Below are 27,373 nucleotides of genomic sequence, written 5' to 3'. Positions count from 1 at the left end.
CATCAGATTGTTCGGAGGCGAATCAAAACTCGTCACGTGCATATTTCACATACTTGATTGAGATATTCATTTTAGATGCATATAAAAAAAGACGTGATAAAATTATAAGGAGAATTTGACATTTAAGATGATGAGTTAAATAAAAATTATGGTTAAAAAATAAGAATAATTTTTTTTTTATTTGCTTAAATTAATGTTTCTAGTATGTAAGGAAATTAGTCTCCATCTTTTGTTTAGTTTATAAAGGATCGCCTCCTATTATAAAAAAATTAATAATATACATAAAGGTGGCTCTAGGCTAAGATATCGAGACGCTCAGTTTGACTGTAAGCTCGCTGAAATCGGAGTTCGGGTGCTCCCAGAATTAATTTTTGTAGTTTCCAACTAGCTTTTGCCTCGAGATTCGTGCCAGATCAAGATAATTTTGTGATGCCGTATCAAAGAGTATATTAAGTTTTTTTTTTTTAATTTAAATTTTTTAAGAAGAGTATATTAAACTCTAACTATATTTCTTTGAATCTAGGTACATGCTTGTGATATGCTTATTGAGGAAGGACTACACTTGCTTAATATGATTTGAATCATTGCATATCAAAGAATATATTCCAGTTGATCGGCATAATGTAGAGGAAAAATCCATCAAATAAATGACGAGTAATTCAAAGAAGATAATCAAACATATAGATGAACAACAAACTACAGAGAGAGTTTAATAACCAAAAAGTGTGAAATTAATTTATTTGAAAAATATGAAAATTTTGAAGAAGAATGTTGTGGTGCTAGGCCACTTACAATATTATAAATATTTATGTCTCCCTTATTTTGTTGTTTGGTTAGGAAGAAATTGGAGGAGGAGAAGAAGAGAAATGAGAGAGAAAGATCTTTGGGTCGTATTTGCTCACTGTTCTTGTTACGAATTTTGTTCTATTCATTATAAGTTACTAATCTCTTACTCTCGTTTTCGATGGTTTTGATTTCTACGAATTTTATCTCTTAAATTTGCAAAAAATGTATTATTTTCTTACTTTGTAAGCTTTTACTGTGCAACTTTTAATATGTTATAGATTTTATCATTCTGAATAATATGATATGATTTTATTACCTTTTTACTGGTAAATATGTGTACAAAAATTTCTGAGTAAAATAAGTAGGAAAAATACATACTAAAAATGGGATGAAAAGTGTTATACAATAATATGACATGGTAAGACTACAAGGTAATATGTACTGAAATTATAGATATGATTAAGTTATGAAATAATATAACATTACTACTAGTTTGAATCCAATATGATGTACGTATATGATATACTGATATATACTATGATGACCTCATGTGATATCCTCTAGATCCATATGGTCCACTGGTGAGAGTTAGTGGATGGGAGTTACAAGGAGTCAAGGCGATTGTCACGTATTTCAAGGGAGTTATCCTCTTCTTAATGATTGAATATTATACTAATTATTGTCATTGATTACACATTATTATTATTGTTATTATAGCTTACACTATATTGATACTATGATACTAACTACTGTTACTGATTAGTGTTTTCTATTACTATTATTGTGACAGACACTAAGAAGATTAATATTGATATTGTTACTGATACTATAACTAACAATGATACTATTTTTTTTAATTATTACATTTCCTTAAGCAACAACTAACAATGATACTATAGTGATGATGTAATAGCTAAGATGTGATATTTTATAAATTGATTATTGATACAGATATCCGGTGTGTGTATATATATATATTAATGCATATATTTTTTATATAATTTACAATATACTATTATCTTTTATATTGCATTTATTTCAGTTGTAAGAATTTGATTATTTGTTGGGTAATGTGCTCATTACATGATTTTACATGTATTTTAGAAAATGGTAAGAATCCTACGATATGAGGCTCTGGACCGTATGCATAATTCTTTCTATTGTTTACAAGAAATTAGTAAGCTCTAGTTAAATGATTAAAATGAAAGACATACAATTCTTCCAATATATATCCGAAGGTGAAACAAAAAGCGGAAATGGATTTACAAGATAAAGAAATGTCCGAGATTATCAATATGTTAGACACTCATTCATCCTTTCAAAGAGAAAAAGATGATGTCAAGGGTAAGGCAAAACCTATAGATGTTAAAATTGGTAAAAAGTGATACAACGGATTCAACTCAGGATCTTATAGAACAAATAAAATCTGAAAGATGAACATATCTCAAGGATGGAGAAGAGAAAGGAAAAAAATGATGGCTCTCATGGCTATTATGCAGACTAAAGAATTCCCTACATCAAATGCATTGATTAAGTCATCGCCAGATGAATTAATGTAGATGAGGAAGGGCTACACTGGCTTAATATGCTTATGATATGCTTGTTGAGTAAGGGCTACATTGGCTTCAACAAAATTTAAACAAAATAATAGTAATATTTCATTTGGAACTGTTTTTGTCACTAATTTTTGTTGCTTTAAAGGAATTTATTAATATATTTGCTTTTAAATTGCTAGTATTATGTTGGTGCCTACACTGGCTGGAGGAAAAAATTGATTTGGATCACATAATTTTGATTTTATTTACTAAAAGTCAAAATATTGTTTCCTTACAATTTACAGTTTTCTTTCAAAATTATATATTACTTTCATCTAAAAAATAAATATAAATATAATTATTTTTATAGAATTTTTAAAATTTATTCACATGCAAGATGCCGTGACATTAAACTAGTATATTAATTTATTCATATCTTAAACTTTGGATAAGATAAGTGTTGGATCTAAATTTGTCTCATAGATGATACTCGACATTATTGTAGATCCATCTAGCGAACTGAAATTAAACCCCATTAGTGAGAATAGGGAGTAGAGAGAATAAAGAGAAAGAGAGTAGGCCGACAGGAACGTTACTATCTCAATCTGAATATACAAATAATAAATTAGAGATCGAAAATCTCTCGGTGGAGAGTCCAATAGGCTCCAAAATTATTCTTCATCGCCTCTTAATTATCAGATTTTGAAAGCTACAAGAAAAGCTATATAGAAAAAAAAAAAGCTACATAGAATATATGTTCAACGCTGGATGTTAATCTAAGATATATGTCACTTCCTAGTTAGTTGTAGGAGGGAAAAGCTAATGGTCAGGCAACCTGTTCGCCCCTCAAGCAAGCTCAGGAGGTACGAATATGTGTAAGATGAGTTTATGGGAGAGCCCTAAAAGGAGTGGTCCCGTAACTGACAAGTCATCTAATACGATCAGAGAATGACATCAAGGCTCGAGGTTGCCTTATCATAAAAGGCGAGCTATGGTGTTTGAAGGGATGAAGAGTCTCTAAGCCTAGTAGTGGTAGCCAAATGGAGAGTGGAACCCCTGAGATAGGTGTTTTCACCATAGGAAAGTCATCAATTTGTGACGGACATTGCGACATAGTTTTTTTCTTTGAAATTGCGCCGGGATAGTCCGTCGTAATATTTCTGACGGATTTGTGGCGAAAAATCCGCCGCAAATGAGCAGCTAATTTTATGCCTCAAACTTTACGCAAAAACCCCTATCTAAACTTACTCCCTAGCCCTTTCTTTCACTTGCTTGATTTTTTATTTTGACCGCGCCCTAGAGCTTCTTTGACGAAATTCACTTGGTATCGTCTCCTTCGACGACATTTCTTCCTCTCGCATTTGAAGTCACACTTCCTCATCATTCGTTATCTTCACAGCCATCGAGTCCCCTCTCACCACTAGTTGCTCGCCTCCTTCAACAACTTTCGCCTCCATCGACGATGTTCCTTTGTGTCACATCCAAAGTTGTTTCTTCTTCGCCTTTTGACACTTCCTTCGATGTTCCTTCCATGAAGTTCCTCCTTCGACAACCAGCTTGTTCAGCTCCTTCCACGATGTTCCTCCTCTCAGCCGATCGGAGCTTGCTCGTTGAGATGGTATCTAGTTTCTTTCTTAAATTTTTAGTGTATATTATTTATTGTGATTGTGTAATAGATATAGATATTATTTTTAGAATTCATGTTAGATGGTTGAAATGTAGGAATGCATCATGTTATTGTGTGATAGATAAATTTCTCTCAAACTTAAGAAAACATTCTAAAAATATGGTGGTGAGACCTGCAATGCTTTATGGTGTAGAATGTTGACCATTAAAAGAGAAGCATAATATTATTTAAAGTGTTGCAGAGTTGAGGATTATAGAGAGTCACCTTAGGTTATTTGGTCATGTAAAACAGAATCATATAGTCGACCCCACATAGTGGAATATAGGCTTGATGTTGATGTTGTTGTTGCAGAGATGAGAATGCTTAGGTGGATGAGTGGCTTTACTCTTATAGTATACTATTCATGGTGATGGTGAAATAGGGTGGAGATATTACTAGTAGAATTCAACTTAGATGATTGAAGTGGAGGGATGCATCTGGCTTGTGCTGTGATAAAAAAGTCAGTCTCAAACTTAAGAGAAAATTCTATAAGATGGTAGTGAGAGCTGCAATGCTTTATGGCGCAGAATATTGGCCATTAAAACAGAAACATAATACTAAGTTAAGTGTTCAGAGATGAGGATACTTAGGTGGATGAATGGCTTTAGTCTTCGAGTCTCATATTCATGGCAATGATGTAATGGATGAAGATATTATTATCAAAATTCATGTTTGATGGTTGAAGTGGATGAATGCATCAGGCTTGTTGTGTGATAGAAAAAGTCCATCTCAAACTTAAGGAAAAATTCTATAAGTTGGTAGTGAGACCTGCAATGTTTTATGATGCATAATGTTGACCATTAAAAGAGCAGCATAATACTAAGTTAAATGTTGCATATATGAGAATACTTAGATGGATGAGTGGTTTTACTGTGAGTCTGCTGTTCATGGTGACGATGTAATGGATATATGGAGATATTAATGTGTTGCACTAATTCACTCACACTTTTCTATTGCCCAATATACAATGAGTGATTAATGGAGACAAAAAACTATCCATACAAACTCTTAAAATTATCACTATTACTTATATTATTTTTTCCCCCCAAAAAAAAAACTTATATTATTTAATTTTTTTTTTAAAATTGATACAAATCTAATTTTTTTGTTGTAGGAATGTTGTTGTTTATTTGAGCTATTGGAATGCTTGTTATTGTTTGATTATCCTTGCTTCTTATAACTGTTTTTAATTTTTGCTTGTAAACTGCTTGTAATTATTGCTGTTGGAAAGCTCAATAATCAATTGTGGGAGCTATTTTTTCTTATGCTACAGGTTTTCGGTAGATTTGCGACAGAAGTTTTGTCGCAAATCTTGATATGACAATCTAGCATCGTTGTTTACGTCAGAAATATCCATCACAAATAACGGCAGATTTACAACAGATTTCCAGGCACAATGTATGACCAACATTCTGATGCAAATTGCAGCAGATTTTTCGTCGCAAATCCGCGGCAAAATATTTGCGATGGAAATGTTCTGTCACAAATACTTTTGAGACACAGGTTTTAATTGCGGATTCAATTCAGTCACAAACCAGTACTTGTAACGAATTTCTCTTGTTTTCTGTCGGATTATTCCCCGGCAAAAGGTTGAATTTATTGTAGCTGAGTCTGGTGAGCTTGGAGGAGGACGATCTAATTGAGATGAGTAATAATCTGTTTGTTTGGTGTGGAATTTTCTTGTCACCCAATATAAAATGAGATTCCTTGCGAATGTGAGCGAGTGACACCAGTCATTCTCCTTGGGTGAGCTTCTCTCTAGTCTCAAAGAGAGTCCTTTGAAGGATGTGCTCTTGAGAGAGAAGACCCTCATTGTCACCCGATCACTATATATCAAAATATCAGAAAAAATAATCGTTAATTGGTATACAATAAGATCATTTTAAATAAAAATAAATATGAATTATATAAAAAGTATAACTTTTATTAACAAAATAAATAAAATTTTAACTCTTTTTGTATTTTCATTAAATTGTTAAAATATTTATGGTGGAATGTTTTAGTTGACCGTAATTTCCTTAAAAATTTATGCTATATTGGAATCAGTTCATTGGGTGAGCTCAGCAAATGTGTTATGCAAGACACGTTGGCTTCGACTTTGAAGTTCAAATTTCATTACTGAGCGCGATAGGAAACTAATACCGACTTGATCTTATTAGGATTGGCCCTTTGATTAATAAATAATTGTAAAATAATATTTATATATATAATATATTGATAAGAAAGTTCATCAATTATATTATTTTAATTATGACAGATTAACTCTTAGCTTCCTGCTAATTAAACAAAAGCCTTAGTTGACCTTCCAAGTTCAAAATCTGACGTGGTCCATTTCACTGTCCGTATTGATATTTTTTTTCTTAAGGGAGTAGAAATTGATCTCGACTCCCATCCTCTAGCCGCTATCCTCCATGGCTAATCGTATCTATAACTCCATCTGCTCTTCCATCGGCCTGCTTGTGTCGAGTGTAAAGATCTACGACCATTTTGTCCTACGGGATAGTGTGATCGTACTCTTTGCATTCGAACCACACGAGCGGAATCCTTTCGGGGACCCACAACATATTTGTATTTCTTATTAAGGTTTGCTTTTAGCTACTAATAATCGATGGGTAGAATGAGTTTTTATAGTCTAAATTTGAATGATCGAATTAAGAGAATGGAACAAATCAAATAAGTCTGATAACTAAGTCCTAAAATAAAAAAAAAAACTTGAAATTAAGAAAATAACTTATTTGATTATATCTTTTTACATGTAAAATTTGAATACTTTGATAGATTAATCCTGCTTATTAGTATTTTTAATGATAATTACGAAAAAGGCCAAAAATTAGACCAAATTAAAAGATAGACAGGGAGGGCAAATGCTAGCCGTACTCCATTTTTGCATAAAAATGTATCGCTCATACAACATAAGTAGGGGTACAATTCGGGTCAACGGGTCGGGTTCGGGTCGAACCAAAATTGACCCGACACTATTCGGGTCAACCCGAACCCGACCCGTTTTTAAAAACGGTTCAGGTTTTCGGACCCGAACCCGACCTAACACGAATGACCCGAAGTCGACCTAAAATTGCTAGTTTTCGGGTCAAAAATCGGGTCAATTATTGATTTTCGGGTAAAAAAAGGGTCAATCTCGGGTTTCCGGGTCATATATGAGTTTTCGTGTCAATTTTGAGTCATTTTTGGGTCAATTTTAGGTTGTTGTGTCAACCTGAACCCGACCCGATTTTTTAAAAGGGTTGATTTGTTGAACCCGCACCCGACCCGTTTTGGGTCCGGGTTGACCCTAACCCGAATTTTTCCGGATCAGATTAAATTGACACCCCTAAATATAAGGGATTTAAAAGGAGATATAGTGTAATCATGCCAATTTACAAGAACTTTTTTCTTTATGACCATCACGTAGGCTATTGGAACTTTGAGTGAAGATATCAAGTTTTTCAAAGATTCGTCATCCTCATATTTATTAAAAGATGCGAAGATTGATTTGTCCTTCTTATACTTGCATGATATGATGGAGAAACTAGAAGGACGAGGGTAGATTTGAAAATGTCGGTTGCATTATCGGCATGATTAGTTATATTGACAATAGTAATAACATATTGGATTTGTTGAGGAGGTTTGGGAGGTACGAGATCGGCCTACACAGTGAAGTTATTAATATGAGAATGGTTATGACAACAATCACTGTGACGAAGATTTTATTTGGGATGATTTTCTTATCATTTTTAAAGCAGTTTTTTAGTAATTAAAATTTTTTGTTATAAAAAGATGTTTTAAGAAGCAATAAGAAAATCATCACAAACGAAGACGAATCTGAATCATAAACTGCATCAACTCTATTTGTATCCAGCTATTAGCAATCTAGAAGAGAACTTTGGTGGATAGGATTTGGATTAGCTTGGATTTCATCTTTGTAACTTGATGGAATATTATTCCTAATTAGTTATACAAATACATTGGGAAATTAATGTGTTAGATATTGGTCTAGATTTTAGGTAGTTTTGTATTATTTAGGTTATTATATATATCTTTGTATTGTCTTTGGTGTGCATCTTTGTGTAGCCATTTGGAGTCTATAATATGTGTTATAGTTTAATGTTGCGACAGGTGTGGGCAAAGCAGGATGCACGGGGAGCAGTCGCTCTGTCTTAATCTCGAGCAGGCAGTTCCATGAGGAGTGGTAGCGGGTCGAATAGGCTGCCTCTGCTTGGTGACGGGTACAAAAGTTTGGGATCGATATTTGTTTGTGGAAGTCAGGATAGCAGGCTTGTCATAGGCTTAGGGATGTGGGAGGACTAGCGAGGGTCGCTTAAATTAATGCGCACATGATGCGTGTGAACACCCGTGGGAATAGGGCACTCATGCGTTGGGCACCCTGCGGAATCTCACATGTGTGGGCATCGTGCAAGGCTAGAGCAAACTCGCGTGACCCGGGCCTAGGCATGGGCATAAGCAAATCGAAGGACTCGTGCGAAGCTAGGGATCAGAGCAGGCTGGGCAGAAAAGGCGTGTGGGTGCGGTGAATGGCAGACCCGTACAGGAACGAGCAAGTAGTCTCGTGAGCAAGGCCGCCGAGGTGGGTTATTTCTTGAATGCGCAATTTTTTGCACGAGTCTGAGCAGCAGGAGATAATGATGTTCATGATTAAATAACAATAAATTACAACAATGGTTTTGTTGATGATGGGACTAGTTATTCGTGCTAATGCATTATTTGAAGAAGCAGGACCAGACAAACATCACAACACGCACAAGTTTGAGTGATTAGGTGGAGGAGAAGCAAGTGGAGAAAGGCTAGGGCTCATGCAATAGGCCTAGAGACTCAAGAAAATTGTAGAGCAATTCTTGAGGAAGTTGGTACCCATCTAGTGGAGGCAATTAGCGGGGAAGACCGGTGGGGATGTTCTTTGTGGACAACATATATCTAATATCTTTTATAAAATAAGACCAAGATGAAGATTGTTAGATATTGGTCCAAATTTTATGTAGTTTTGCATTGTGCTTTATTTATATTTTTATGTAGCTTTGTTTTGCATTTAGTGTGCAGCTTTGTAATGCTTCATAATCTAATTTGAAAGAATTATTATTATTATTTTTTAATTTACACAACCATAGCTTTCTAATTTGTTTTATCAATATAAATAGGAACATAAATAAAACAATCAATCAAAATATCAATATGTACATCTATATTTATTTTCCCAAAAATTATATATATTACTTAGGATATATACAATTATATCATAATTACTCTGTCCTAAATACAAAAAGAATAGCTAAATAATAAGAACTTGAACCTGATATATCTTGATCAATCTCACACTTTTGCTCCATTGCCCTTGAAAATATTTAAACACATATAATGAGCTAAAAAGTTCAACAGAAAACAAAATCCAACAACTAAACTTAAAGCAGGGCAAAGGAGCAATATGCATGCCAACATAGCAGTTGCATTCATATTGACTCCAGAAAAAGTTTATTTGACTAGGTTAAAATACGTGTTATTACAAGCTTTGCGTAACCATTTGGAGTCTATAATAGGTGCTATAATCTGTAATAAAAGCAATTTTTTGTTCAATTTTTGCTCTCTCATATTCTTCCCCCTACTTCTCTCTCTCTTTCTCTTCGAAGAAGCTCTAGCTTCCTCCAAGATCCAACAATAGATTTTGCAATAATTAGTTTGAAACACAACTCAAAAGTAAACACTTCTAGCTTGACTCAAATTTTGTATAATTCTAAATAAAGATCAAAATGTCAGGCTGGTTCAAATTTAACTTGATATTGCTTGTAGACTTAAGCTTTATTTGGGATAATTTTTTTTATTGCTTTCAAAAGCACATTTTTAATATAAAAATTTTTCAAACTAAAAATTTGTGCTTTAAAAAGATATTTTAAAAAAGCATTAAAAAAATCACCTCAAACTAAACCTTAGATTATCTACGTGAAAAGCATAGTGCTGAAACTCACTTCGTTCTCATTATCGCGTGACAAATTACTTGACACCACTAATGTTTAATTGATCGAGGTCTCCATCTTTTTCTTCTTTTATTTTGTGTTATTACATGAATTTATATTATGTATTTCTAATGTTTTTATTATCTAAAATAAAATTATGCCTCTTACCTCATCATGACCACCTGCTTACAATATTACTATTAAAAAAAAAAAGTTAAAACAATTCAACTTTTTGTGCTGAATATGTATTGATCTATGCTGTAATAGTAATAAAGTGCAATACAAATCATTAGACGTTATGATTGTGGCCTGTGATTTTTTTTTTAATTTTTTTTAATTTTTATTTAGAAAAATATATATATATACGAAAAAACAAAATACTATGATTAATTTGATGGAGTTTTTTATTTTTTATGGTGTTTTTGGTCTTTTCCTAAGTGATTAATCAACAGAAAAAACAAAATGCTATGAAGAAATAAATGATTAATTTGATGAAGAGAAATCATACATATTTTTAATATACGAAAAAAATAGCCTTAAAATTTGAATTAGATATTTTACTAATATGACAGAGTTTAACAGAATATGTAATAATGGGAATAAAAACGTGGTTTAAGTTCTCCGGTTTAGACCGAGTTGGCTGAACCAGTTCCAACGAGTACAAGGAAAGGCACTGAGCCGAAATGACCCACGTACGTATTAGTGACGTAGTGCGTTTGTCATTCTGAGCACGTCGCTGTAACATAAAGCCGATAATTTTGCAGAAGCTGTATTTTTGGGTTGTGCATGAGTCATGCTTAACTAATATTGATGTCACTCATTAATATATAAAAGATGGCGGGTGGAAAAAATAAACTCTTAAAATAATTTAATATAATTTATTTATAAAAAAATCTTTTAAAAATAGAAGTTATAATAAAGGATGAAAGGTTCGTTTGGGACAAATTTCATAATGCTTTCTAAAACAATGATTTAGTTAAAAAAATTTCTTGAATTCAAATTTTTTATATAAAAAATTATTTTAGAAAGCATTGAGAAAGCTGTTCCAAATGAAGCCATAATTTATAAGTACAATTACTAATATAAGATTCACTTTTTGGGGGTGATGTCAGATCTAAATTTGATCATGGATGACACACGGCCTAAAAACTTATCTTTAAAAACTGTGTGAAAATGAAAAGAATTATACACAATCACAATTAAAAATATGTTGTACAAGTGCTTATGATGCCAAAGATATCAAGAGTAAAAAAGATCAAAGAAAAAAAATATAAATATTTACACATCATCATTTATTTATGAGAATATAAGGCTACATGAAAGATTACATCTACAAAGAAATAGAAAATACAATGTTTTGTGACTCTTAAGTATAAAAATATCCTAGACATATGTTGTCTTGTGGCCAAGTGTTATGAGTGTGAATAGGTAAGTAGGGGTGTAAGTGAGTTGAGCGGGCTCACAAGCTGGGTTGAACTCTACTAGCTAATGAGCTCACGACTTGAACTTATCGAGCCACTAGTTTGAGGTCTAGTTCGAGAGCCGATACTCAAGCTCGTATACTAAACGAGCTCGAGCCTGAGCTTAGCCTAGCTCGGGTCGAAACCTCATTGAGTTGCTTGATTAACTTAAAACATATTTAAAAATTTTATGTAATATATTTTAATATTTTTAAATTAATTATATATTAAATATAAAAATTATTAAAAAAATAATATTCAAAATTTAAATTAATAAATCGAGCTTAGCAATCTAGTTAATCTTGAGTTTTCCAAATGAGTTCAAGCAATCAAGTCGAGCTCAAGCTTAGGATGAAACGAGCACGATCTCAACAATAACTAAACAAATTTAGCTCAAATAGACAAATAGTCAACTCGTTTATACCTATCTAGGTGTGTGTGCATAGACCAATCCGTTTGGGATTAATGAGTTGGAGAGGAGAAATTATTAGGTGCGGAGTGCGGACGGTTCACTAGTATAAAATCGCGCTCGGTACCGTTCGGTACCACTCGGTACCACTGGGTACCGCTTGGTACCCTGTGTCTGTGCGGACGGTTCTCACCCCGTCCGCACTCCGCACCTAATAATTTTCGTTGGAGAGATATGTAGCTGGCAAATGCTTTGAAGTCACCAACAACTTGTGTTAGAGCTTCGAATCAACTAGGGTTAAGGATGAGTGAGTTTGAGTTCTAGGGAAGGTGAACTCTATGGTCTGATGATTGTGAAAGGGCGAGCTGAGAACCCCTTGAGTAAGCATTTTCCTGTAACCAAGGGCGGAACCGGCCTTAATTTTTAGGGGGGGGGGGGCAAATTTATAAGTAAAAATGTAGAATTTTTTTTTTCAAACTCATAATAAAAAATTCATTTGATTCCATGGTTAACCTTAAATGACAATGTTTGACTAATGGATCCTTTAAACAATATATATCAAACTCATAATAAAAAAATTCATTTGATTCCATGGTTAACCTTAAATGACAATAATTATCATTATATCATTTTAGTGACTAATGATTATTTGTACTTGAATACATTTTAAAAATATCATCAAGATCTTATATAATGATAATTATTCTTAAACAAAAATTAGGTAACACCTCTACACAATGTGTCGGGGGTGCCCCTGACGGGGTTCGACTTGCCCGGTCAAGTTACGGGTTTCAGGGGCAGTGCCCCTGCGGGGGTTTCCAATAGCAGCGCCCCCGGAACAAATTTTGGCTGTAAGGATATTTTTGGATTTTCTTTATTATTTCTCTTTGTATTTTGTTCATCGTTCTCTAACAATAACACATCTACACATTGTGTATAATTCTACTAGGGGCAATTACCTAATATTATTTTTATTTTTTAGGGGGGGCAATCACCTAAAGATCATATTATTTTAATTTTTTAGGGGGGGCAATCACCTAAAGATCATATTATTTTAATTTTTTAGTGTGGGGGGTATTCCTATTAATAAAGAGTAAAAAAAAAAGAATTGGATGAGAAAAATTATATTAAAAATCCATCAATAAACAAATTTGTATTTTTTAGGGGGGGGGGGGGGCCATTGCCCCCTTGCACACAAGGGTTCCGCCTTGCCTGTAACTAAGGTGTGAGAACAAATGATGATGCTAGAAGTGAATGATGGCAATATAGCCCCTTAAGTATGAAGCATTTTCGAGGCTAGTGGGTAAGTCCATGTATACAAGACTCTCTCTCTCTCGTCTCCAGATTGATCGTTCATCAAACGCTTAATATCTAACTAAATGCTATAGATCTAATTCATTTTGAGGGATGATTTTTCTTACTGCTTCTTAAACGGTTTTTAGTACTAATAAGAAATATAGCATCCCAATTAAGAAAACCAATTAAAAAATATCAGTTTGAAACTTTATAAAATTAGGTAAATATGAACGTAATTCTTCCTATAATTAATTCGCCATATGTTTAATATTAATTCCGAGAATGTAAAAGGTTTTTTTTTCTTTGGAGTGCATCTTATCTTATGCCTACGTATACATTGTCATCACTGACACACATGAACAAGGATTGCATCTGAGGCGGCATATACATCCATGAATCCACATATTTTACTAGATAATTTTTTATTTTCAAATGACTTATTGGTTGACTTCAATCGAGCAAATGAGTCCCTATATATCGCAACACCCTCATTTACCTATTATTTAAGAGCTTTGAAACACTATCAGAAAAAAAAAGGGGTTATATATATTATCTAATTGACATTAGATTCATTCGATTGTAAATTTTTTGGATATTCTTTGTTATAATAAATGTAAGTTTTTGGATGAAATATGGCGTCAACTTATCATATTTGTTTCTCAAAATTTAATTTAAATAACTTATTTTGAAAAAAATAAATAAGAATAATTTGTAAGAAGAAAATCACAGCTGCTCAATGAAACTTTTAAGGAGTGGGTTTGAGATAACTTTTTCATAAAAATCCATTGCAAATTTTTGTTTGCTATATGTTTTTAAAATTATTTTTTATTAATTGTTGTGTGATTTTTTAGAGTAGTAAATTATATATATATTTTTAAATTAAAAAGCAAACTTATAAATTTTCAATAACAGCTTTAAGCAACAAAGCGGGCTTAAGGCAATTTAGGTGGCCCACTCTAAATAAAGTAACTCTTAAGCTTATTATAATTACTTTTAATTATATGAATTAAATAAACTTTAAAATCCAATAATATTAACAACTTTATCCTTAAATGTAAAAAATAAATTGAAGCACTTTTATATCTTTGCACAAACAACCTTAATTACTAGCACTTTTATCAATATTTCTATTAATTTGTTCTCTATGTAATTCCATAATGAATATTGAGGTTCTAAAAGCATTTATTTGGATCAAGAATATTTGATCATTATTAAATAAAATAATTTTAATTTTTATAATATAAATTATTTATATATTATATCTATCTCAAAATAGATCTAAATATTTTGAAGTTCATTCTAAAAAAGATATTTATTTAATTTAGTGACAGTAAAATATGTCTATTTCTAAAGTAGCTTTTAAAGTAATGAAATGTTCTTTTTATTGACATCAATTAACTGATATTATATAATAACTATAAGAACTGATAGAAAAAGACATATACCAAAATTGTTAAAATTAAATTATAAATCAATAAATGTAAACTTCTATTTCAGTGTGCAATATTAAGTTTTATAAATATAATAGTTCAAAATTATATAAATCTCAATTATTAAATTAATTTTAATATGAGTATATTATATGCATAATTGATCAAAATTATTTATTAAAATATATTAAAATAATTTAATAATTTTGAAATTTATTTTGTTCAAATAACTTTTTTATTGTTTTGCTTTTCAAATTGAAATTACAATTTTTCTTAAAAAAATTGCATTAAAATTTATTTTTACCATAACAATTTTATAATTACTTTTAAAAAAATTAAAGCAGCAATTCTCCCAAGATCCTTAGTCATCCAATTTTTTTAATAATTCTTTTGTTTAGAGTTCTCGTTCGATTGGTTGAAGGGGTGCCCACCTCATTATGACGTGAGAATGATGTCATCACTTCTAGGCCATGAAGCCGAGAGAGAGAGAGGAGGAGGAGAGAGAGAGACCAAGCTTCCAATTCTCTTTCCTACCAATTTACGTTTATTTTATAAATTTTGTTCTTTTTATTCCTCTCCCACCTGCCAACTCGCCTTCAATAACTTCCAAAAAGAAAAGCTTTACACATATATTTACGAAGTGGAAGTGGAAGAGGAACAAGAAACCCTCTCTCTCTCTATCTCTAACCGCCCCTCTCTCCCTCTAGAATCATTCGTTAAGAGGTTAGATCATGGTGATGGGCATGATGAGGCCGCGCTTCTTCCCTATAAAAGCCCATCTCCTCTTCCGTAGAACACCAAATAAGAAAAACATCGTTCTCTTGTCTTCTCCTTTTCTCATCGCGGCATTCTTCTGCTCTCCTCCATTCTTCTTCTTCCCCAAAGCGAAACCTTTTCTTTCAGAACAGAGCAAGAGCTTCACCACCGTCATGTCGAGAGCTTCAGCCGATCAAATCGCTGAGGATTATGAAGCCCTGGAGCTTCAGAAACCGAGACATGTGGTGAAAAAGGTACTGGCCAAGCAACAGCAAGAAGGTGATGGCGCTAATGTTCGGCGAAGCATTGGAAGGTACTTCCCCCTTTTTAGTTCTCTATGTTGTTCTGTTTCTAGAGCTTTTTCTCAATTGGGCTTTCTTTCTTTTTTGTTTCTCAGGCCAGAGTTGAGAAATTTTGATCCTTTTCTTCTTCTCGATGAATTCTCTGGTACGTTTTCTCCTTCTCCTCTTTCTCTGTTTCTAGTGATTAGTAGCTGATGATTTAGCTTTCTTTAAAACTTGCAGTTTCTCGCCCAGCTGGATTTCCGGATCACCCTCACAGAGGTCAGAAATGCAAACAAAAAAGAATCTTTAATTCGTTTTCTTAAGATCCAGTTTACTAAAAGGAATCTCTTCTTCTCTGTTTTTAATCTTCTTCTTCAAGGTTTCGAGACTGTAACTTACATGCTTGAGGTAAACCAATTTTTACGAAAGAAATCAATCAACTTTCTTCAAAAAAGAAGCTAATAATTTGTCTCTTTGCTCAATGTCAGGGCGCCTTCACCCACCAAGACTTTTCCGGTCACAAGGGAACCATCAGAGCCGGCGATCTCCAGGTAATCATTGACTCTTTCCTCCTCCATTTCTCTACAAAACAAGCAAAACAACAAGAACAAATTTTTACAGCAACCAATCAAATTATATCAAATTCTTCCTCACCCCATCTTCCTATCTCCAGTGGATGACTGCCGGCCGGGGAATAGTCCACTCAGAAATGCCCGCCGGCGACGGAGTTCAAAAAGGCCTCCAACTTTGGATCAACCTCTCCTCCAAAGACAAAATGTAATCTTCTCAATCCTTTTCCCCCTTCTCCTCCATTGTTAGCCAAGCGGCTCTTCGATTCAATGCTTTGTAAATAACAATCTTATTAGTTTCTATAAAAAAATAAAAAATCTTATACTATATAATAATGTTGCTAATATTGTGATATTATCTATTAAATATATTATATTTCTTCAATTACATTTGATTTAAGCATAATAACTTTATTTAGAAAAATTAACGTTGACTACGATTTTTTTAAGATATTTAATATTTTTCACCACCGGCCATCTCCCAAATCTGCAGGGTGGAACCAAACTACCAAGAGCTCCTAAGCAAAGACATAGCCAGAGTCAACAAGAACGGTGTCGACGTTCGCATCATAGCAGGGGAGGCCTTCGGCGTCAGCTCTCCAGTCTACACGAGAACTCCAACAATGTACCTTGACTTCACCATGAAGCCTGGAGCTGAGCTCCGGCAACTAATCCCACAAGAATGGAACGCCTTCATATACATTATCGATGGAGAAGGCGTGTTCGGCGACGAGGAAACCTCGCCGATCTCAAGCCATCATGTTCTGATTCTTAGCAATGGCGATGGATTGAACGTTTGGAACAAGTCAGGGCGGCCGCTGCGCTTTGTGCTCATCGGCGGGCAACCGCTCAATGAGCCGGTGGTTCAGTACGGGCCATTTGTTATGAATTCCCAGAAGGAGATACAGCAAACTTTGGAGGATTATAGGCTTGGAAAGAACGGGTTTGAGAAGGCGAAGCACTGGAAATCTGGTTCAGATAGGTTTTGAATTGATGGCTATATATGATATTGGTTGGGGGGTTTGTGTTCTTTATCAATAAGATGAAATTTGTATTCATACGGTTTGGAACTCCAGTCATAGAATACAATTCAATTTGGATGATTTGAATCCGATCGAACATATGAAGATTGGATTCAGTTGTAGTTATTCAAATTGAACTGAATTATATGACTGAGATCTTAAGTGCCGTGTTCTTCATAATTTTAGAGGATTCAAAAATGTAGGTGGGGTTTCAGCTTTCGGAGAAATTATTTTGCGCGGAGGTTGGACATAGCTTTACGTCCGGGGACGAATCAGGTGCAGCCACGTAGCGGTACCGAGCCGCGGTACACAACAAATAGATGATGTGGCGCATTTTGGTTGGTATTCGGACGGCGTTCGGCGTCTGCACATAATAATTAATCCAAATTTCGAGTGTCATGGTTTTTCTTTGTAATCAATTTCAATGCCATTGGCTTTAGTTGTGTTATTATATTTATTTAATTTTTTTTGGTAACTTTTTAAGTCAATTAAGGTAAACTCATATATACATCACATATACAAACTTCTAACTCAAAATCTCTTAGTTGATTGTCAAAGCTCCCGACTAATAGATCACAGGGAGATGCATGTTGTATTTGTTTTTGATTAGTAATTGTTTAGGCATTGCAAATAGTAGTCATATAGAATGGTGTGATGCCAATTGAGAGATTATTCTGTACGAACGTCGAATCAGTTCACCGTCTGGAAACCAATCATAATACGCCACATCAGTTGTATCGAGCCGGATATCAAACGGTACCAAGCTGCGATATCAAGCAGTACCGAGCCGAGTACTAAACAGAGGGTGACATGACGCATTCTGATTGGTCTCCGAACGACTTTCAACGTCTGCACAAAATAATTTCACATTTCAATGACCAGGTTAGAAAAGTAGAGGTATCAGATTTGACTTACGTTAAGAAATGTAGAGGTAGACCTTAAAAGATTTGGTTAGATAATATTAAAAATGATTTTCCCTTATTAGAATTAAACGAGAATTCGACTTTTAACCGGACATAATGGAGAAAAAAAGATTCATGTAGTCAGGGTGCTTTTTATTTTAAAGATAATAAAAATAACTTAAAAACACTAAAAATCATTTTAAATATTTTAAAAATAATCTCAATTATTTTTAAAAATAAATAAAATTACAAAATAAAAAGTCCAAAAATAAAAGAAAAAACAAAAATTGATCCCAAACAATTTCTCCTTTATAAAAATAAGAGAACATGATCAAAATGACCCATAAACTCTTTATAAAATATCAAAATAATCTCCACCTATATTAATTTTTTTTTAATCCATCAACTCTTTTAAAAAAATCAAAATAATTCCACCATAACACTATTTTAATTTCAAAATAATCCTTTAGTATAGCCAGAAATTATTTTGATATTTTATAAAAAGTTAGACCATTTTATCATTCTCTTCAAGGCTTCATGGTTATCATATTTTTTGGCTTTTTCATTTGTTTTGTCCAAAGACTTCTTGTTGTTGTTCATTTCTAATTATATAAATTTATCCGAATTTTTCTTCCCCAACTATATATGTAATTCATAATTCATCATTGCTCAGTATATTTTATCAAGCTAGCATTTCCTAAACCAAATTTAATCAAGCTATTCTTTTTTTTTTTTCTTCTTCTTTTTTATGTATATATTGCTGAATTGAGTACCACAATACTCCAAAAAATATTCATAAAAGAAAATTAATAAATAAATTTCGCTTTGGCAAAAAGAAAATGTTAAAAAAAAGAGCAAAAGAAAAAATAATAATAATTTTTTGTTTAGATCAATTGTGTTATATAGTTGTGTTCTGCACATATGCGTACAATTCATCGAAACTATTCAAATAAAGCTGCATGCATGAAAATTACTTGTAAATTGTACGGTAAAAAATTAAAGCTATTAAGGGGCTATTTGGTTGGAATCAAATGTAAGAATTTTAAAAAAATTAGTGTTTATTTGGAATACTTTAGATGGAAAAAAAGTTTCAAAAGTAAACTAAATATAGTGTAAATCATTCTAGTTCATTTTTGAGGTAAAATAAATTCGTCCATTTTTGAGTAAGAACGCTTTACACTGCAAGGAAACTCGCTTAAGTGCCACCGATTGCCGCCAGAGTCCGTCCACCACCGCCACCAGTCACCATCGCCTCCACTGCTGCCGCCCACAGCCTGCCACCTGCGTGCTCCTCTGCTGTCGCTGTCACGAGCCCTCGGCCACCATTTTTAAATTTTACGTTACGTTCATTTTACTGCAAATAAAAAAAAAATCATTCATTGAATTTATTTTGCACTCATTCAAACAACTTCAAAATATTCATTTTACACTGCATTCCTTCTTAGCTTATCAAACAACCCCTAAAACTATTTTGAAAGAAGGGTACAATCAACAAACGAACTGCATGAATGGATTCAGCTCGTTAAAGCGGGTCAAACAACTCTTATTGACTGAAAAAAAAATGATCTTAGGAAGCATGAATGGGAGCCTCCGAGCCTGGTTGCCCTTTCAAGAGAACTCAAGGTTTGGGATGATTTTCTTGCTGCTTTGTACAACTGGTATAACAAAAATAACTTTTTTAAACTATTATAAAAAGCAATTTTCTTGCATAAATTTTTTTTGAAAGCAAGAAAAAGGCAGTGATCAAATAAAAATTATGATTATAATATAAAACAAAGTAATAAAAAATTATCCCAAATAAAATTTAAATTGCCACACAAGTCGTCTACTATGGCAGCTTTCAAATTGCAATGCCTAAAAGTGCCCTTTAAGGGGAGTAATTATTGTGTCCGGACACCGAACGTGTCCAGAAACCAATAACAAAGCGTCATTTCACTTGGTTGCTCGGTATCAAGCACTCAATATTGCTCGATATTTGTCCAGATTTCCGATTTTTTTGTCGGGACGTAATAACTTTTCCTTTAAGAGCAATAGGCCTATTTGCATTTTTTTTTAAATTACAAATATCTTTTAATAAGTTTTTTTTATAATATTTGCCTTCATTATTTAGTTGGAAAGGTAATTTTTTTAAATAAAAGGTTAAGTTAAGGGTAAATAATCAAAATATTACAAAGCCCATAAAGCACGTGATGCAGTGAGAGTAGCTAGCTACCAAACCACCAGTCAGTCACCTTTAGGCTTGCTAAGGGCAGCAAATTCAAAATTTGATTAGAGCTAATAAAGAACTCAATGTCTCATTTCAATGTATTTGTATTATCACACTCAAAATCTCACATAAGGATGAGGCAAGTCCCTTTAGGTGAATTGATCATACATAAAACATGCTTTTAAATCACAATAATCCAACAAAGGGAAAATCCAAAATATCTTTGAATATTCAAGTTTACGACTTGTAAGCCATATTTACTCAATAAGACATAAAACTCTTTGTCAGCTAATATCGATTTTCAAATTGGCCTAGTTCAGGAGTTTCCCCTAGGCCTATAATGTCATATTGTATAACAAAATCCTTTTCGTTGACAAGGATCTTTAAATCAAGGATGAGTTGACTATCATCATTGACTAAAAAAACTTGTGTTCATAACAAAAATAAAATAATGGAACTATGAGATCTTGATTGAATTGATCATCATTATTCAATCCCTAAATCTCCTTTGAGCCCATGAACCACATCTTCTCCCTCAATAATCACATTAGGTCGAGTAGTATGAAAATGTATTGCAATGAATCTACGTAGAACACAATGAATAGTCTTAAAACAAAATGTCTATATAATGAGGAAGAATACTTAACTTGGAATTTGTGCTTCTAGAAAGCCTCAAATAGTGGAAAAGTCATTACCTAAAAACAACAAAAGCAACTCTATATGCTTCAAATACTAACATGAACACAATTGCGAATGCGTAAAAATTTTTGTACAGCATGATTTTGTATTTGATGGATGCATGTAGTGTTAAATATGTCATTCGCACCTACTAATTTCTCCAAATAATGAACACAAAGTGCATAATAGAAGTCAACTTGCCGAGCGATACTTTATCTCAATTTACATCCTTCTTAAAGCATACAATCTTATTCAAATTCTAGTAAATTGGTATTCCTCCAAATAAAAAAAATAATTCGTTATGTAATTTTCTCTTACCAAAGGTTGGCTCAACATGTGAAGTAGGGCCCAAATGTAAATACTAAAGAAAATGAAATGAAAATGATGGAACTAAATATCTATGCATCCCCCCTCATCTAAAAAAGCATTATAATATGGCTTAGCACAAGATTGATTGAACATGTAAAATATATCAAAAATGTAAATTAAACAAAACAAAACCAAGATGATGGAAAGTAAAATCTCTCCATCTTCTAGAAAAGTTTTCATATGGTTATAGCGACAAGGTTAGCTCCACAAGTAAAGCAGGTTTGAAATATAAAACTAAGCAAATAAAAATAAAATGATAGTACTTATGGTGTCCTCTCTCAATATATACCCCACCCACCCCACATCTTTACTCCATCCAGAAAAAAAAAATAATATTTAGAGATAGAAATCAAAATAAGAATATCCGTGAAAAGATTGGAATAGTTCTGATAGAAGATAAAATTAGAGAGAGTCAGCTTAGATGATTTGATCATATTAAGAAGAGGCATTTTGAAGACCCGGTTAGGAGAGTAGATATATTATATTTAACTTATGTTAAAAAAGATAGAGGTAGATCTAAAAAATATTATTAGAAAATATTAAAAATAATATTTTTTTATTAGATTTAAATTAGAATTTTACTCTTAACAGTAAACAATGAAGAAAAAATATTCATAAAACTGACCCCATGTAGTGAGATAAAAGCTTGATATTATTGTATTAAATTTATTTTTAAATAAATATAATATATAATATTAATTATTTAATCAAATATTATATCTATCTTGAAATAAATTCAATAAAATAAAAAAATCATCATAAATAAATTTATATTAAGCTATCATGACCCACATGAAGGGCAACGTCCACTTCAAAAGTTATGGCAAGCTAGAGCCAGGACAGAACAAACTTCAATTTTGATGCAACCAGCTCAGACTTATCAGCCTTGACTTGCGCATTCAACAACCTTTCAAGCTTTAATTGTTTTTGTTTTAGCTTAAATTTGTTTGCCTGAGTAATAGTAATTAGTTCAAGCTATAGTCATTATCGGTAGGCCTGTAGCCACTGAAAGGATGATGGGGACGCATGCAGCAATTTTTTTGGACATTTTAGAAAATATCCCAACTGATTCTGACTTCCCTTCTTCCTAGGGCTGCAAACGAACCGAACCGAGCCGAGTATATGAATGTTCATGTTTGTGTTCATTTAATATCAGCTTGTTCAAGTTTGGTTTATGTTTGTTCGAGCTTTATTGTTTGTGTTCATGTTTGGTTCATTTAAATTAATGAGTGTTCATGTTCGGTTCATGTTCGTTTATTTAGTGCTTATCGAGCTTGTTCGCAAACATATTTAACGAATTTTCTTTAACTATCAAAAAAATACGTTCATGAACATATCTATGAACAAACACATTTATAATAAAAGCAATTGTCTATGTAACAAAGGCAATGATTATTTATATTTATTAATTTTATAGTCAAATATTAATTATTTTTATCTAGCTTATTCACGAGTTCAAAATCGAACACGAATCAATCTTTTATCGAGCTTCTTATCGAGCTTAATGTCGAGCTTGTTCACGAACTTTTCAAATGAGTGTTCGGCGGAACATTAAATGAGCTTGAACGCATTTAGTGTTTCAAGTTTGTTTATTTTAAGAATCGAGTATTAAATATAGAATTAGTGTTTCGAGAGGTTGTAGTTCGTATTTAAGCCTATTATATATCGACTGGTACTTACGTGTAACTCTCTGAGATGCCTGCTCCCGCCCATCGCTAGCTGCGAGCGAATTTAATATCGAACGTTTGTTGCTTGCAGCCCTAATTTACATACATAAACCTAAAGTAATTTGAATTCCCTATATAATAACTAAACTTACTATTTAACTCATTCAATATTTAAAATTTAACTAGCAATAGAATACTACTTTTCCGATACTTATGGTAAGAAAGGAGATTCTAGGCATCTTCTTCTTCACCTACCATGACCTCCATTGATCTTTTTTTTAGGTCTTTATCACCACCCATACAATATTGATGTTCTTTTCTATGAAAACTATTATGTGCGGTCCTTCACGGAAAGTTTATGTCGGAACTTTTAGTATTGGGTGCATGCAAACAAGTGTGTACATAATTTGAATCAAATGTGTACGAAAATTGTTGACATTGTACTCTTGATTTAGAACGGAAACTTCCAGCCCCAACCTTTCACGAAATAATGTCCTTCTATACAGATTTTTAGTTCTCTTGTCGACGTTATGCTACAACTCCTCAAATTCCATCATTGAACTTGGCACATCACTAGTACCACTGGCAAATACAGGACCTCTCGTCGCGTCTAGCACACTTGGTCGTCCCGAATTTTAGGATAGGAGAAGTTGATTTTGTTTATTATTTGAAATTTTACATTAGTAATATTAGTAAATTTAGTTTGTTATTATTTAAAAAAATAGTTCAAGTGTTTTTTTTTTTTTGCAGCCGCGATGATGTTTATATGTTTGCAAGTACAGAGATTGTGATGGTGTTGAGATGGGACAGTCGTCTAAGTTTTAGAAACGTAATATTATGTAAAAAAAAAAAAAAAAAAAAACAATATTATATATATATAATATAGTATATATATATATATATATTAAAAATACACTCTATTCTTAACATCAAAAAAAGAGCATTTCGTATATATTCTTTCTAAACACGAACTCCACGCACTAGACTTTCTACGGTTCTATCTCTCGTTTTATTTTGTTCCCATAATAATTGCTGTCACAGTTGCGCGAACACAGTGCGACACAAAAGATTGGAGGTGTTTTGATTGAGTAGTTCGCAGACAGCCAAACATCGGTATAGAGTTCGGATTGGAGACTGACCGATGATTTTTTTAATTTGAAAATCAGATCCGGACCGACCGATCAACCTTGAACTGGTCATATGGCTAGTTCGTCCTCTTGGAAAATCGGCCTAGATTAAACCGGTGAAAACGGTTTGAACCAGTTCAACCCCACCGTTGAACCGGTCTGTTCTTAAAATTCCGGGACCTTGACACGGTTTAATGCCGACCGATATCATATTCATTAATAATATATTTAAATAATTTTATTTAATATAAAAATAATTTATTGAAATATTAAATTACTTAAATATGATATAATTTTAAAAAAAAATTATAGATATTTATTTTTAAAACTAAAAACATTTATAATGTTCTATATATTAAATACTAGTCCATCATTCTCACATGTTCCTTCACCCCATGTGGGTTCATACCTATGAATTACAAGAAAAGTATATAAACATCAAAACATTAAAGCTCTCCATAGTAATGTTGGATATTAACAAAAGTAGTGATTCTAATTTCAACGAATGACGTGCAAATGATATTTCTAAGTGAATTTGTTGGAAAATTTTATGTATGAAATATTCAAATAAAAATAATATCATAATAATTTTTTGAAGTTTTTAAAATACATAATTATTTTGTAATTATTTCAATAAAAAAAATTATTTATAATTTTTAAAGTTCTAAAATCTTCTTTCTAAATGTAAATTAATGATATTAAGAAGAATATAAATCTAAAAAAAATATATTTGATATTGATGTTATAAATATAGTTTATAATGTGAAAGCATATATAATTTATAGATGTAAAATTATACCAAAATATATAATATAAATTAGTAATTATTTATATTAAATATATATTTACATATAAACTAATTTTTTATTAAATATAAATTAAAATCAAAGATTGAATATATTTAAATTAATTTAAAAATTGTGTTAATTCTTTATATTTAAATATATCAATAATAAATATATAATTATTTATTAAGAGTATTATTTATAAATTTCTGTAACCAATATATATATAGTGACTTCTAACGCAGTATAATGATATATATATAGTATTTAGTCATATATATTAATACTATTAATATATATATATATTTAATCTTTAGATTAAGTTGGCATCATTATAATGTTAATTTTTAGATTAAGTTGGCATGTTAATTTTATTAATTTTTATAATAATATTATTTATTACGTCATCCTGTTCAACCCTGATTTCACCGATTGAATTGGTCGAACTGTGAACCTCTCATTATACCGATTCGTTTTCCGGTCCGATTTTCACAACTTTGGGTTTAGCACATGTGATGCTTTATTTTCAACTTGTCATCTACATTTTGCCAACATTCTTAATGATCATGATGGAGGTCGGGTTGACGTCATATATATTCAGTAGCTATATATGTAGCTTTAAAATGATTTTTTTTATTTGTTAGTCTTCGTATATTTGCTTCTTCGTTCATTAATATATAGGCTTGATTGATGTTTGCAATCAATTTATTAGGAATAAATAACTCTTCATCTTCATGTAAGAGCAATCTTGAAATGTATTTGAATGCTTAAAATTTTATTAGATGTCCAATATGTAGTAGTTGACATTTGATTTAGCAATATTTTCCCCCAATTGGAATATAATGGCCTCAATTTTGTTGGGATGATGAGGTATATATGTAGCTTTAAAATGATTTTTTTTATTTGTTAGTCTTCGTATATTTGCTTCTTCGTTCATTAATATATAGGCTTGATTGATGTTTGCAATCAATTTATTAGGAATAAATAACTCTTCATCTTCATGTAAGAGCAATCTTGAAATGTATTTGAATGCTTAAAAATTTTATTAGATGTCCAATATGTAGTAGTTGACATTTGATTTAGCAATATTTTCCTCCAATTGGAATATAATGGCCTCAATTTTGTTGGTGATGATGAGGAGTAAACACCACAACAACGAAATAAGAAAGAAAGTAAAAGCGGCAAAAACGTAAAGGACATCATGATTTAACGTGAAAAACTCAAAATAAGGAAAAAATAATGGAGGCATGCTACAACAAGAAATACACTATGAAAATCAGGAAAAAGAAGTACACATCTCTCTTCTCTCTCACTCTCCCCTTGCTTCTCTTCTCACATACACCATTTTCAATATCCAACCTTAGACCTGTCAATATTGGACCCGACCCGAAAACTCGACCCGAACCCGACCCAAAAATTTCGGGTTTGGGTTGACCCGAACCCGAAGCGGGTCGGGTTCGGGTCCAGAAAATGCGGTGCTCAAGCCTTTGTCTTGCATGGTTGCAGCGCCGTATTTATACCACTGCAGCGCTATGCTCTCTGTGGTTTAGCACTGGGCACTCAGGAACATAGCGTCGTGGCGCTCGGGTGTACAGTGCCGGGACGTTGTACAAAAAAAAAAATTCATGTGCAAAGCACCCGATCAATTAAATATTTTGGAGATTTGTCATTTGGTCTTTATTATTGAACTTGAAGTTTATGTCATTTGAAAATATATCCGGTCTTAAAAAAATTTTATAGCATAAAATTGTAATATTAGCTGCTAAAAATATCAAAAAATTGTCCAATATTCTAACTTTTATTTTTGGAAGACTACCTTGCTGGTTTTTGTGTCATTTCTTAGAATTTTGGTCAAATATTTTTTATGCAAAGATCTTGTAAATTTGTATATCTTTTTCAAAAAATTTCACGGAAAACTTCAATTATTTTTATTTTTGAGAATTTTGTTGTTCTCCAATATCCTAATATTTCAATTATAAGCTTTCCATTTTAAATAAATTTATAAAATTAACAATTTATAAAAAAAATTAATTTTTTTTCTTAAACATAGATAACATTATTGGCTACTTTTATAAATTTTTTTCTATAAAATATCATTAGTTAATAGGATAACAATTTCATTAACAGTGGCTTTCTTGAATCTATTTTAATCAAAAATATTATTAGTTATTGAGATCATGAATTTGCCATGAATTTGCCATGACTTGTATGACCATCTCCACCGAAAAATCTCATTTTTCATTTCAAATTACAGTTTTTATTTTTGAGAATTTTGTTGTTCTCCAATATCCTAATATTGAAATTATAAGCTTTCCATTTTAAATAAATCTATAAGATTAACAATTTATAATAAAAAACAATTATTTTTTTTCTTAAACATAGATAACATTATTGGCTACTTTTATAAATTTTTTTCTATAAAATATCATTAGTTAATAGGATAACAATTTCATTAACAGTGGCTTT

General features: G+C 32.1%; 1 protein-coding gene across 1 annotated transcript; it reads left to right on the top strand.

Annotated features, from left to right (window-relative positions):
• Positions 1-15,184: 15,184 nt before the first annotated feature.
• Positions 15,185-17,642, top strand: LOC110096730 (pirin-like protein). The gene is made up of 7 exons (XM_020822793.2): positions 15,185-15,611; positions 15,696-15,745; positions 15,823-15,861; positions 15,962-15,990; positions 16,071-16,133; positions 16,256-16,359; positions 16,645-17,642. Exons 1-7 carry the CDS (start codon positions 15,274-15,276, stop codon positions 17,138-17,140), a joined length of 1,119 nt encoding a protein of 372 aa, XP_020678452.1. The 5' UTR covers positions 15,185-15,273; the 3' UTR covers positions 17,141-17,642.
• Positions 17,643-27,373: the final 9,731 nt, after the last annotated feature.

Source organism: Dendrobium catenatum, unplaced genomic scaffold, assembly GCF_001605985.2.
Source record: "Dendrobium catenatum unplaced genomic scaffold, ASM160598v2 fragScaff_scaffold_631, whole genome shotgun sequence".
NCBI lineage: Eukaryota > Viridiplantae > Streptophyta > Magnoliopsida > Asparagales > Orchidaceae > Dendrobium > Dendrobium catenatum.
This window is presented reverse-complemented; position numbering and strand designations above follow the sequence as displayed.

What these genes read in the sequence shown, in the direction of transcription:
- LOC110096730 (XM_020822793.2), top strand. Translation starts at nt 15,274, where the DNA reads ATGGTGATGGGCATGATGAGGCCGCGCTTCTTCCCTATAAAAGCCCAT. An exon ending in TCCGGATCACCCTCACAGAG is followed by an intron (nt 15,862 to 15,961) that starts GTCAGAAATGCA and finishes TTCTTCTTCAAG; the next exon opens with GTTTCGAGACTGTAACTTAC. An exon ending in TCAGAGCCGGCGATCTCCAG is followed by an intron (nt 16,134 to 16,255) that starts GTAATCATTGAC and finishes TCCTATCTCCAG; the next exon opens with TGGATGACTGCCGGCCGGGG.